This window comes from Neopsephotus bourkii, unplaced genomic scaffold (genome assembly GCF_033783945.1).
Source record: "Neopsephotus bourkii isolate Nb327-2 ecotype Australia unplaced genomic scaffold, CSIRO-AGI_Nbou_v1 NB_933, whole genome shotgun sequence".
Lineage (NCBI taxonomy): Eukaryota > Metazoa > Chordata > Aves > Psittaciformes > Psittacidae > Neopsephotus > Neopsephotus bourkii.
The window spans coordinates 267,180-280,825 of record NW_026901427.1 but is presented as its reverse complement, the minus strand read 5'-3'; the positions used below and the strand labels follow the sequence as shown (position 1 = coordinate 280,825).

Sequence of the window (13,646 nt, the reverse complement as noted above, 5' to 3'; positions counted from 1 at the left end):
ACACAATCAGTTAAAAGATAAGTCAATTTAAAACCTTATCTTTGTTGCAATGTAGTTGAAATTACAGGTACTAATAAAATGTCAGTACATAGACTGACTGTTGCTTCATAGAAGAGCAAAGCTATGCAAATTGTGCTTTCTTGATTAATTTCTCCCAAATAGTGCAGTCAGAGAACTTGTCAGTTTTCTCAGGCAGCTTGTGGCTATTTTCTTTCTTTAGATAGTTTCCTTAATGTGCTGAGGTTAAGCAGCTCTTTGTCTGTTACCTGCTTATAAGTGCTTACTGTTTCCCCAATCTGTAAGAGTCAGTGTGTAATAAGGAAGTAAAAAAACCCCAAAACCCAAACCAACCCAACCCCTCTCAAAACCTGAAACCAGGCAAAAAAGGAAACCCCAACAACACACAAAGCAGACTTGGATATGAAAATTGCTGAAGGGATTATTGTTACTGTCATTTGACCTCTTGTTCTTCTCTCTCTCAGATTTTTAAAATGTGTCTTTAGCCCATTTTGTTGTTTAAAGATGCAAGTGTCAAGAACTCTTTAGTCTGGGGCAGTTCTATCAGTCCAAAAGGTTTAATCAGGTCTGTAAAGTGAAGTGTTACGTTAGAATTCTTAACAGCATAGTTTTACAAAGTAGGGCAGGCTTCAGTACCCTGTCCAGGCCCTGAACCTTCAGAATCTATCACAGGTTGTGTCATCTTACTTTTCTTTTCCAAGTGAATGTTCTAGAAAAAGCTCAGACCTCTAGCTGCTTTGTTCTTCAAGTGTTTCAACAGAAACATCCAGGTTTTCTAAAAATCTAACTTTTCTGAATCTGATGTTTACCTGAGAATACTTCAAGAACAATGAAAGAATGCTGTAGTATTCTAGAAATGGCTGAGGTACCAAAGTTAAGAGAACCAAAAGCATTGTGGCTGTCTTTATTACTAATTTTGAAGGACAGGGAGAATTAGCGATGACAGGCCAGTCTGCTTCCTTTTGAATTCCTGAAGAAAATCTGGAACAAAAGCTATTTGTAAGCATCCAAAATATAGTGATTGAGTAAAGGACAGCATCAGTTAAGGACAAATTCCTTAATTCTTGAAGTAATCTGACTTATTTCACTGATAGGCCTACTGTAGATAAGAGGGTCAGTTGATGTCTTACGTTTGGTCTGTAATAGGACAGGACATTATATTCTGTTTTTGTTGGAGAAGAATGGTGGAAACAGCTACTGTTGTGAGTAAGGCCAGCCTCATCAACTACTCTTCATGATATTTGCAAAGAGTTTCCATAATGAAATAATGTGATTGTGATAACTTAAAAAGGCTTGAAGGAATAAAAGCTTGAGGGAATTTCAGACCTTTTTGAGTGTGGTAGTGGAAACCAAAATGCCTTGAAGATTCAGAAGCCTGCAGGAGAGGAAAGGGTACAAATCAGTACAGTTTTGTGCCTGCTCTTAAGTTAGTCTTTCTGATTAACTACAGAAATACTGGATAGAGAACAGTGTGGTGTTTCTTAGAGGGAAATAATTTGGAGGGAATAATAAGCTGAGTACATGAAGGGTGTATCACTCGGGTTATACTTCTTTGATACGTTTCAGTAAGGCATGTGAAGCAATGTTTACCCTCAGTTCAGGCCTTCTCAGGCACTAGCTGGGATGCTGCCTGGGTTCCAGCTCATTTCAGGAGTGGGTGAACTGAGTATCCAGAGCAACAATGAGAAATCTGCAGAAAGTGTGATATTAGACTGACTGGGAAGGATTGAAGCACCAATTACATTAGTTTGCAAAATAAACAATCTGGTGGTAAAATGCTTTCCTTCAAAGTTTGAAAAGAATAAAACTGTGGTACATTCTGATCTCAGATTTCTGATAGCAGGGTATTGGAGAACATTTTAGTGAGACCAGGGTCCCCTGTTCACAGATATGCTGTACTCTGTGTAGCTGTTCTTTAAGAATGTAATATAGGAATGTCTTTGTTGTTAAATTTCATGCTCTATATGAATGCTCAAAGAAAGTGTGGCTTTTTTATTTTCTGCTGCTTCATTTATTAACTTGTTTCTGTACCAGGCAGATTAGTTAGCTCATTTGTAATGTAGATGGTTGTGAGTGGTTAGTCTTGACGTTGGCATGGTAATCCAATATTGTTGATAGTTTGGAGTCTCCAAGGCAATTAAGTGTGAACTGAGCTTGCAAAGAGTTATTGACAGGGTTTGGACTCTAGAGGATTTAATGTCAGAATCTTGAAATGTATGTCCTATATTGGGATAATCAAACTTCCATTAGTGCAGTTAAAAGCTTTCTGATTTTGTATGTGTCTGAAACAAAGTAAGGAAGTCCTAAGCCTGCAAAAGAGTTTTGCCTTTTATTGGTTAAGTTGCACTTCAGTGCCAGTGTTTCAGATTTTGATCTTATATTAATCTGTAGCTGCCTTACTCTCCAGAAACAGAGTGTGCTGATATTCTTCCCCTCAGAATGAGGAATTTTGTAACTTTTTGCCATTGCTTGATGGGAGCATGTTCTATGCAGCGGAAGGTTGTGCAGTATGAGAGAACTCTTCTCAAGTACTTTATTGCTCTCAGGAGAACATTCTTTAGGGGATCAGGAATTTTAGCCAGATGATACTAGCATGCCATGCACTAATAGCGAGAAACCTGCCTAAATAAAACAAAGGAAGAGAGCTATGGGAGAGAAACTTACCTTTCTTTGCAGTACCAACCAAGTTCAGAGGCAAATACTGCTTGCTACAGGAAGGTATGACCTTATACCCTGCAGTAATGTATATTAAGGTCTAATTCTAGTAGCATGGATCCCAGATATATCTGTCCCATTAGGCAGGATTGACTTCACAGTAAGAGCTCCTCTCAAGCATTCCATATATCACCTTGTGGATTTTTTTCAGTTTAAGCTATGTGTGTGGAGAACTAGTTTTAAGTGGTTTCTATCTAAAAATTTTCAAATGTAATTTTGAAAATGTCTGTTTATTATTTCAAAACAACTCTTATTTGTCATCAGTTGCAGTCTGGAAAAAAAAAAATAGGCCTTTCATTTTGTATGTTGAAATTGAAATAGGAACCAGGTCAAGAACAGAAGAATGTAATTTGCACGTGCAAAGTTGCTTTTGCCTTTGAAAGTGAGCTAAGTTTTGGTGGAATTCAATTCCCATCTCTCCATCTCTATTTTTTATCACATTCATTATCTTTTTATGTTCCTTTTGTAAGTTCCCTCATGGTAGTTACAGTATACCATATTACACAAAAACTTTTCACCTTCTGTTTTGATAGCAGCTTTTTAGGAGTGACTATAGTAAAAAATTGTGTAGGTGTGACTAACGGAGGGTATGCTTATCAGGGTTTAAGCCCAGCCAGTAACTCAGAACCATGCAGCTGCTCACTCCCCCATTTCTTCCTCCTCCCCCCCCCCCCCCGAAGGGGTGGGAAGGAGAATTGAAAGAATGTAACTCCCATAGGTTGAGATAAGAACAGCCCAGTAACTAAGGTGTCACACAAAACTATTACTGCTACCACCAATAATAATAATGATAAAGGAAATAACAAGGGAAGAGAATACAACGGCTCACCAGCTGCAGACCTATACCCAGCCCAACCTGAGTAGTGATCTTGCCCTTCCGGGTAACTGCCCCCAGTTTCTATACTGGGCATGATGACGTGCTGTGGTATGGAATACCCCTTTGGCTAGTTTGAGTCAGGGGTTCTATCTCTGCTTCCTCCCAGCTTCCCTTCCTCCCTTTCAGAGCATGAGACTCAGAAAGTCCTTGGTCAGATTAAACATTACTTAGCAACAACTAAAACCAGTGGTGTTCAGTGTTGTTTGCAGGCTGAAACTCAAAAACACAGCACTGCACCAGCTACTAGGAAGGAGAAAAATGACTGCTACTGCTGCACCCAAGACAATGCTGTATTATTTTTTTGTTTACATAGTATAAGGTGTGGGTACAAATGGGCACCTACATATGTCAGAAAGCACTGCCTTCGTAAAGTAATAATATTTATTTTCCATTCATTTTTTGTTGGAATTTGCTATGATAGTATAAATACAAGAGACTGCTTTCTGAGGAAGCAACAATGGTACAACAGAATAGACAAGGAATTGCTTAGAATATGTGATTGAGAAATAGGTTAGCTATCCCAGATTTACAAATGATTTAGCCAAAATGTGGAACAGGCAGATAGCACGGGGGTGCTTTGGCCTAACAGAAATGCTATTTATTTGATAAACATGTTAGATAAAAGACAGAAGATAAAAAGGATGTGCATCTTTGCTAAGAAACAGCAAAGTAACTCCAGATATTTTCAGAATATGGGATGCTTTGTGTATAGCAGCCAATATGGAGTAAACAGACTGCTCTTACTATTCTGAAATTAAATGTGAAAGTAACAAAATTGGAGAGAAAAAAAAAAATAAAATTGTCCTATGTGTCCTAAAAGAAGTACTAGCATCGCAAACTTGGGAATTTTGTAGTGGAAGGAAGACACATCTCACTGCTGAGTGCCGTCATCCATAGCAGATCTCCTTAAGCAGTATACTGAGAGATTAGTAGAAGAATAAGTTTATTCAAACAAATTCTGAAGGGATTTAAAAGTCAACTGAGGAAATCTTTTAGCAATAGCATCTAAAAGAAAAAAAAAATAATCTGTCAAGTTCCAATGAATAGTGAAAGCACTGAAAATACAGCAGTGGGGAAGCCATAGCAAAACATACCCTATTTCCATTAAATCAAACTAGCTATAATGGTAATCCTGATAGAGAAGCAAGTCAGTCTGACCAGAGTAATAAGCTTCTGTTTATTTATAATGTGTGAAGTGCTGTGGTAAAAAGATGCTTATTAAAAAAGGTCAGAAGCAGTTTAATTGACAATGTGACAAGTCAGTAAAGTTTAATAGATTTGTGCAGCTTACTGGCCCTTTGCATAATGGCACTGGTACTAAGTTTGTAGATGCTTCTAGCCATCCTGAATGTAACACAGAGTTAACTAAACCCAGAAGTATAAGCAAACCGACAATGTATCATGGCCAGATTAGTAACAAATTAGTTGAAACTTTTGTTTCTATGAAGAACACCAGTAGGCAGGTGAATTAGCTAGCATGTTACCTTTTACCATATGAAATTTGAAACCTAAAAGAGGTACATCACAAATAGGCACAACATAAACTGTACTGTACTTTTATGCTCTCTTAAGTCTGAGTACAGCATTTAAATGCATAGTTAAGGAACAGTTTATTAAATAATGTTGCTCATTAGCTTTCCAGAAACATTAAATTTAAACATGTAACCCTTTGTCCAAATTTGCTGATTTCTTCTAAAAGAAAAAAAAAATCAGAATAGATGCATGTATGTATGTATGTATTTATTTATTTATTACTGGACTTAAGCATTATGTTTATAATCTTATTTAAGGACAGAGATTTGACTTCTGGATCTATTGTATGTCAGGTAGATGAATGAGAGGTGAGATGAATATGTTGCTAGAAATGACAAAATTGGAATGACATGATATTTTGATTTCTCCAGAGAACTTTAGAACACCTTGCTAAAAATCTTGTTCTTCGTCTGATCAGAACTCTTGTGTGAAGTAAGAAAAGTCTAGTTACGGGTTAACAAATGTTTGTTAAACAACTCCCTTCAGCATAAATTTCTTCCAGAGATTTTAATGTAACTAAATGTCTTTTTGTCTTACAGTTCTGATCTGCCTTTTTAAGTGAGCTGCACTGTGCAGCTGTGGTGAACACTCAATAATGAGTGGGGCAGCATTGGGCCTTGAGATAGTATTTGTCTTCGTTCTGGCCTTATTCCTACTTCATCGGTATGGAGACTTCAAGAAGCAGCATAAGCTGGTGATCATAGCAACATTATTGGCTTGGTATCTCTGCTTTCTTATTGTATTTATACTGCCTCTGGATGTCAGTACGGTAAGAGAGTTGTGAAATTTCCTGCTTAGTTGTGTAAAATGTGTGGGGTTTTTTTAAACACAACAATTTCTTAAACAGCAAATAAATTTCCCAAAAAGTATCTTACTAAAATAAACACTTGTTACCTTTTTGTATGACAGCATCTGTGCTTACAACTAATGTTACTTTTTGTTGATCTCACCAGATAAAAAATATATTTTAGATGCTTTAAAATTTCATTATTTGCTTATTAAAAAAATAAATTATCTCTTTAGGTAACATAAAAACACTTCCAGTGTTTTTACTTACTTGTCCTGCAGATTGCATGTTGTTTTGAGGGTTTATTAGTATATTTGCTCCAAATGTAGTATAGAAAATGACTTTTAAAGTGGGTCTTATTATTTTTAAATAAATGTTATACATTTTTGATCACTGATGTAAAATTAATTGTCTTTTAGACTATTTATAATCGGTGCAAACTTGCTGTGAATTCCAGCCCTGCAGAAAGTAATGGGTCTTATGTTTCTCTTTCTCCAAGGTATGAGCTATATGTTTTCTTCATTAGATAATTTTTCAAGAAGTGTTTTATGATTTTCTTCTTTTAAATGATAGGAGTGCACTCTTGATTTAAAATCTAATAAACAAGGGTTATCTGTGTGGTATGACACCTGAAGATTGTAATGATACAGGAAGGTGAGAGAAGAGGTGAAGAAAAATGCATCTGCATCTACTGGTAGAATTATGCAGTTGTTCTAACTGATTACCTAAATATTCCTTTTATTATTTATTTATATTTTTTAAATCATGCTAGATTTCTTCTGTCGGCTTGTTAAAGCAATAGAACTGTTACTGTGAGGACAGGCCTTGGTGAATGCTCCAGAGTCTTGAAGACTTTAGACCTGAAAGTCTAATTCACATCTTATGAATGTAATTGGTAGACTTGTCTTACATGTAAGCAGTATATCTAATTGCTTATTATAACTGAGTGTGTATATATATATATATATATATATATATATACACACACATAATAATTAGAATTATCTGAAATTTACTGCATTCTACCAGAGTAATGATAGTCTGCTTGCTGTCTTCTGGCAGGTAGGAAGTAATCCCTGAAACATTGTGAATGTAGGCCAGTGTGGGCTCTTTCTGTGGCTGCTCATTCTTTAGCTGTCACTGGCTCTTTCCATACATTGTAGCTGTAGATGTATGCAGTGTAGTTATCTGTAAGACAATTAGAGCATTTGAGGTGTCAGTTGATCCATCCATGCAAAGTATTGCCAGTTCTCTTGCACCACAAATAAGGCTATGTGGTTGTATATTCGTGGAAGAACAGTAAAATGCCAGACTTAGTGACACAACTTTGTACCCTTTATTTAAGACTATGGAGTTTACAATAATTAAGCATACTTAGGTAAATACACAATTTGAAAACTATTCAGTAGCATTTCTATTTACTGACAGTTTCAGAACATGCTGGTGGATGTTGTATTACAGTATATGACTTGAGTATTTCAAATAGCAATATCAGTGTAAGTAATAATTGAGCAGATACTGTGTTGATCCATGTCAGATCTTAAAACTTTAGGTGACACCTGTAGTCACACTATCATTCTATGGTAATTTGATAGTTTTGAAACTAGGCTGTGTACATAAAAACCCATAGCTCAAACTTAACTAGTTCAGCCCTGGAAAACACCAATTATTTCTCAATAAGTAATCTTATTAAATTGAGGGAGTTGCCTCTTGACTCACCATAGCTTTGTTACCCAGGCAGGTGTGGGAATAAAAATGAAGTGCCTTAGAGAGTAGATGTGCACTTTGGGTTTTGCTCTTTCATTTTTTTTTCACTAAAAAGGTTCCTGTGGCTTTTTTGGTCTTCTGAAGCAAGCACAACCTGTCAGAAAACTGTTGGCTCAACAAATCACGGTTGATATAAGCCTGATTAAGAAATAACTAATACACTTTATTTTTCTTTTTTTTAATTGCTAATGCTCTTGGTAGTAGAACTAGGTAATGGGGCCCCTAGATACTTCATAAGAACCTGCTGACTAACTAAAGCTGAGTAGTCTTCTGTCTAAGGAGTTGATTTTTCTTTGCATGAAGAAAGCATTTACTGCCCAAAAAGAAAAAATTATAAGCTTGTATTGCTAATTGTTTATCTCTGTAGACTGTGAGCTACTGGCTTTTTTCTCTAGGAAAGCTGCCTTGTCCACATATATTATGTGTAGTGAGGAGAGCAGTAAGCACTTTAAAGTAGTGATTCAGTTTATTTTCTTCTGAGATGGTTGTTGGTTGACTATGTACTCAAATAGTTGTGTATTCTGTGCTATTTTCAAAGACCTTTCTAGATAGAGGAATTTATAGAAAATGTATTTTATACTTTTGGCCCTAAAACTAACAAGAAGTTTCTATACACTGTTACAGCAAGCAAAAATGCTTCAAACCATGGAGTTACATTCCTAATGGAATTATGCCAGTTTTTTGGCGTGTTGTGTATTGGACATCACAGTTTTTAACATGGTAAGTAAAGCAAAACAACATGGCAAAGACTACAGTATATGTATAGTTTCAAAGTGCAGCTTCTTAACAGTCATAACACATTTTTTAAGAATATATATCACTATTCCACTGACCTGTCTAGTCATGTATTATTTGCTAGCAGTGAAATTTCTCTAATAATTACTGTATTAAATTGAGCATACTTTTTCAGGTGGCAATGTTTTACTCTTGGTTCACTTCTTACAGTTGAAACTGAGAAATTTATACAGAGGTGTTTATGGATAGATTGTCAGAAAAAAATGGGGTTTAGGCAACCAGACAGCAAAATAACTCATTCATAAGTTGATTTTTGAGTAATATTGTAAATAATTTTGTTTTACTGGACATACTCTATAAAGCTATAGATACAGCTGCACCAAACAGGTTGTCTGTGCTTTTGGGTTAGACTGATGTGTGGTTTCATATCAACCTACCATCAAATTATTATTTTTGTAGCTGAGTCAAGAATATCAGAATTGGTAGTGAGTTTTCAATTAACACAGATTTTTCAAAGTAAAGCTAACTGTACTGTTTTTATTTGCAGCATGTTTAAGGTTTGCTGTCAGAGTATTATATCTAGACCAAAACATTGAACTAGTCTGTAATTTAAGCACCCTTATGTCAGTATACAGCCACTGCTAACCTACTGTTTCGTTTTTTTCTTCTTTTTGTCTTTTTTCTTTTTGATTGACTTATGTAATTTGCTTTTGTTTGCTTTCCTCCTAGGATTTTGCTACCTTTCATGCAGTCATATGCTAGATCAGGAGGGTTCTCCATTACTGGAAAGATTAAAACTGCATTGATTGAGAATGCAATCTATTATGGCACTTACTTGCTGATTTTTGGAGCATTTTTAATATATGTGGCTGTAAACCCAAACTTCAATTTACAATGGTAAGAATAATTTTGTAAGGACTGGCATGGGTTCTTACGAAATTGTCATAGGTAATCTCTTCCATATATGAAATGACTGTTTTTATGATAAACAGTTTTAGTTGATCTGATTTTTGCTACTTAGTTGGGAAGTTTTGTTGGCTTTTTTTGTGAAAAGGGGTTTTTTGCCTATTTATAGAAACCTGTTTTGGTTTTCTGATTTTGGCATGTGTGTCAGAGGAGCCCCTTGCATTAGCAGTGGGATATTTTTTTCTCCCTACAAATCCATTTACAAAGTTAGTGCAGAAGCTTCATCAGTGGTGTCAGAATAACATCTTTCAAAAATCCTGTGTCGGTATTTCCTCTGTAGAGCTTCTGTCTACTGTGGATTCTGTTTAAAGGAGATAAAATACTTGGTATTTACAACAGTGCTAATGGCCTTCCATAGTAGACACAATTACCATTATGTAATGTCTCATTGCTTTCAACTTCCTCTTCTGTATACAAATCATGCATTCTGAGACTGTTGCTTATAGTGACTGCCATTTTAGTGTTTCAACCTTTCTTTCAGTAAGTTTGTTAATTTCAGATTGCTTCCTAAAGGAACATACTCCTTGAGAACAAATATTTTCGTTTTCCCTCCAGAGGAGGAAGAAACATGGGAGATACAGAAAAATTGTGGCAGCTTTAAATATGATCAAGTAGCAGACTTGCCCTAGGCAAGAATTACTGGTGATACTAAGCCTGTTGCTTAACCTTGAAATCCCTATTGGTGCATAGATACTTCAGGGTTGCTTTCTTGAGGATGCAGTAGGAGGATGTTTTCTGTTTGGGTGGTTTTTGTTTGGGGGGGGGGTGTTTGAGTTTTGTTGAGGATTTTTGTTGTTTTGTTTTTGCAAAATTTTTTTTTTCCTTAGGAACCAACTTCAGACTATTGGGATAGCTGCTGCAAACACATGGGGTCTCTTTCTTCTTGTGTTGCTTTTGGGTTATGGTTTGGTGGAAATTCCCCGTTCTCACTGGAATGGGGCCAAGAGAGGTTATCTGCTCATGAAGACCTATTTCAAAGCTGCTAAACTGATGACTGAAAAAGCAGATGCAGAGGAGAATTTAGAGGATATTATGGAGGTAAGTAACTAGCTTTCACTATGAAATAAGTGAAGGCTGCTGTTAATCATTTATGAATTTCCTGGTATTGGGCACTTGTAGCACAATGTTCCATTGTGGACTTGAAAACGTGGTGTACATGTTTCAGTAATGTTCATGCAAATTGTGTATGTCTGCTTGTATGTTCTTCTCCTTGCATATTTCTGGAATCTTGAGAAGGGTTTCCAAATTCAGTTTGTGGGACCATGTTATGTGCCTTTGGGAAGAGAATATATAGAATGTTGGGGTTTTTCCAGTCAGTTTATTTTGAGACTGTTTATTGCTATTTGTGAGTGGGCTATAGGATCTAATGCAATTCAAGAACAGAATGAAAATACAACCCATATGAGTAGCTGTTCCCTGTTCTACTGCTATGGTACCGTGGCTTGAAAATAATGCTACTGAAGAGTTTTAGGGTAGGGTAGTAACTGTGGTATATCAACATAAAATAATAGCAGAATCTTCATTCTTTAGTAATAGAAGAAATCTCTATAAACATCTGGGTGGGACATAATCCAAAGCTTACTAGAAAATGAACAAGAAAAACTTGGTTTACAAGGATAGCACTTTGAATAGAATGGAACAGAATAGAATATTTCATTTGGAAGAGACCTACATGATCATCTAATCCAACTGCCTGACTGCTTCTGGGCTGAACAAAAGTTAAAGCAAATTATTATTGTCCAAAACCTGCAGAGGGAGGTACTGATCTCTGCTCCTGGGTATCCAGTAATAGGATGCATTGGAATGGTTCAAAGCTGTGTCTGGGGAGTTTCAAACTGGACAGTAGGAAGCATTTCTCTACTGAAAGGGTGGTCAAAACCTAGAACAGGCTTCCTAGAGAGGTGGTTTATGTTCCAAGCCTGTCAGTGTTTAAAAAGCATTTGGAGAGTGCTCTTAATAACAGGTTTAGCTTTTGGTCAGCCCTGAAGTGGTCAGGCAGCTGGACTAGACGATTGTAGGACCCTTCCAACTGAAAATGTTCTAATCTATTCTGTGTCATTAAATACAACATACTCTGTGCCTTGAGGGCTCTTCTGTGGCTTAAAACCCCAGCATTTTGATGGAGGCACCAGTGCTGGAGCCAGGTGTTGACATTATTGGCTCGCCTGTTTTTTCCCAAGTCTCCTGCCCATTAGTGGGAGAATTGAGGGAGTGGCTGCCTGTGCTCCTCAGTTTTCTAGCATTCTTGCCAGGGCTGTGAAATCTGTTTTAATCAACCTCAGACTTTTTGTGTCTTAGTGCCCCTATGAAAGAGCAGGAATGGATTGCACTCAGAAGGTTGTACCTGTCAGTCTTGTAGTGATAACTCTGATTTGGGCTTAGGGGGGCAGCAAACTTCCCTGAGAAGAGGGTCTTGTACTAGACTGCTGTCTTGTGATAGATTGTCCTTTAAGTCAGGTATGGTAACTGACAGATTCTGAGGTTATGTCATATACAACATAAAACATACTGTGTTGTTAATATATGATAAAACCTTCTTTCAGTGTTTGGCACTTTTTTTTCCCAACTTCTTTTTCTTTCTGTCTAGAAACAATTATACTATAGATTGCACTGTACCTTAGAATTTCTGGCCAATATTTCATTTTCAACCTTCACAGGAAGACTGAACTATGTGAAAATATGTAAGAAATTTTAAGAATGTTGGTGATGACTCTGAGAACTTGATTGCTAATAGTATGAACTGCTGCTGCATCAAATAAATCACAAGATTTTAGCTCTCACCCAGTTTAATTCAGGCTTTTGTTTTTTTCCTTTATCAGGGATTATGAAAACGCAAGAAACTGTAGTGCTAGATGATACTTCAAATTTATTTTTTTTTTATGCTTTTTCCAGTCCAGTGCTCTACTTGATGGGACTGAATATGTTAGGATTGGCTCTTACAGACACTCTTGAGGGATTTTGCTTGTTTTTTATAATCCCACTACATAGTAAGAAATCCTTTTGCCATAGACTGATCATATCTCTTGTGAGACGCAGAGGGAATCCAGATTTACTGAGAGGCATCTGTTAGAACAGCATTTTATATGTGGAAGGACTGTCTATATCTGTTTAGCCTCCTTTGGCACACTAAACAAATACAGTTCTTTTGTCTGCTTGCTCATCCTATTTGACAGTATCTCTAAGCCTTTCCAATTATTCTGTCCTCTAGACTCTATAACTTTTTTGTTGTTGTTGGTTTGGTTTGGTTTGGTTTTTAAAGTGTCATTTGTAACAAGAAACCATCAAAACATTATCCCTAGATTGCCAATAGGATGAAGAATAAAATCTGTTTCTCACTAAGCCTGATAAACTGCCAGAGCCAGTTCTGACACAACTTTTCTAGCTGTTAGGTAGCATCTTTTTATTACCAATAAATGCCAAATGGTTGCAGAATTAAGCTATGTGGAGATAATGTGAGGAAGATATAAAATGAAGAAGTGTAAAATTATATTCATCAAGCTCCTTAATGTAGTAAAACGAAACTAAACCAGGCAAGACAAACTCCTCCTCTTTACCTACAACTAAAACAAGAAAGTATTTTCCACTTCAGCATTCATATGTAGAAACTAGTCCTCCACACATTCACAGAGTATTGTTTGCACACTGGCATAGGTTTATATATATATATTCTTTATAAATACTTCAGTTATCTTTTATTAGATGTCTAGTAAAGCATGGCTTTTAGGAAGCACTTTTGTTTTTAAGCTCTGATGGTTATCTTTTCCATTGAAAGTGCTAGAACTCTTATCTGATCCTGTAAAATGTTTTAATCTATTTAGCAGAATGAAACAAATCTGTATTTTTTTTTTCTTCAACAGGAAGTTCGTAAAGTAAGTGAGAGTATCAAGTATAACCACCCTTTGAGAAAATGTGTTGATACAATACTGAAAAAGGTAACAAATTTCTCATCTCCAGTCATAATTGTTCAATTGGGAGGGGGTGTTCCTGCACCTGGTGAATACTTGTTCATTATTTTCTTTTCCCCTAATATAAAATCTGTAATTGGCATCTTGTGAGTTTCTGACTGGAATTTGAACTTAAATTCTTTGTAAAATGCTTTCTTTTGATGTATTTTGACATATGCAGTATTGAAACAGAAAAATCTACACTTTAAGTGAGCCTTTTGGTTGCATGAAATGCACCAAACATTTACTCATAATTAATAAAGAGTACTTGCTATTCCTTTATCTTCCAGTTAACTTTCACTTG

At 36.2% G+C, this 13,646-nt stretch overlaps 1 protein-coding gene across 2 annotated transcripts in view; it reads left to right on the top strand.

The window, feature by feature from the left end:
- LMBRD2 (LMBR1 domain containing 2) overlaps positions 1–13,646 on the top strand; it is a 42,087-nt gene that overhangs the window by 1,729 nt on the left and 26,712 nt on the right. For both annotated transcript variants that reach the window (XM_061357942.1, XM_061357943.1), the window contains exons 2-7: positions 5,683–5,912; positions 6,350–6,429; positions 8,322–8,417; positions 9,162–9,329; positions 10,226–10,436; positions 13,256–13,330. In XM_061357942.1, the coding sequence (XP_061213926.1) occupies positions 5,739–5,912; positions 6,350–6,429; positions 8,322–8,417; positions 9,162–9,329; positions 10,226–10,436; positions 13,256–13,330 (804 nt within the window). In that variant the 5' untranslated portion in view covers positions 5,683–5,738. The remainder of the gene's footprint in view (positions 1–5,682; positions 5,913–6,349; positions 6,430–8,321; positions 8,418–9,161; positions 9,330–10,225; positions 10,437–13,255; positions 13,331–13,646) is intronic.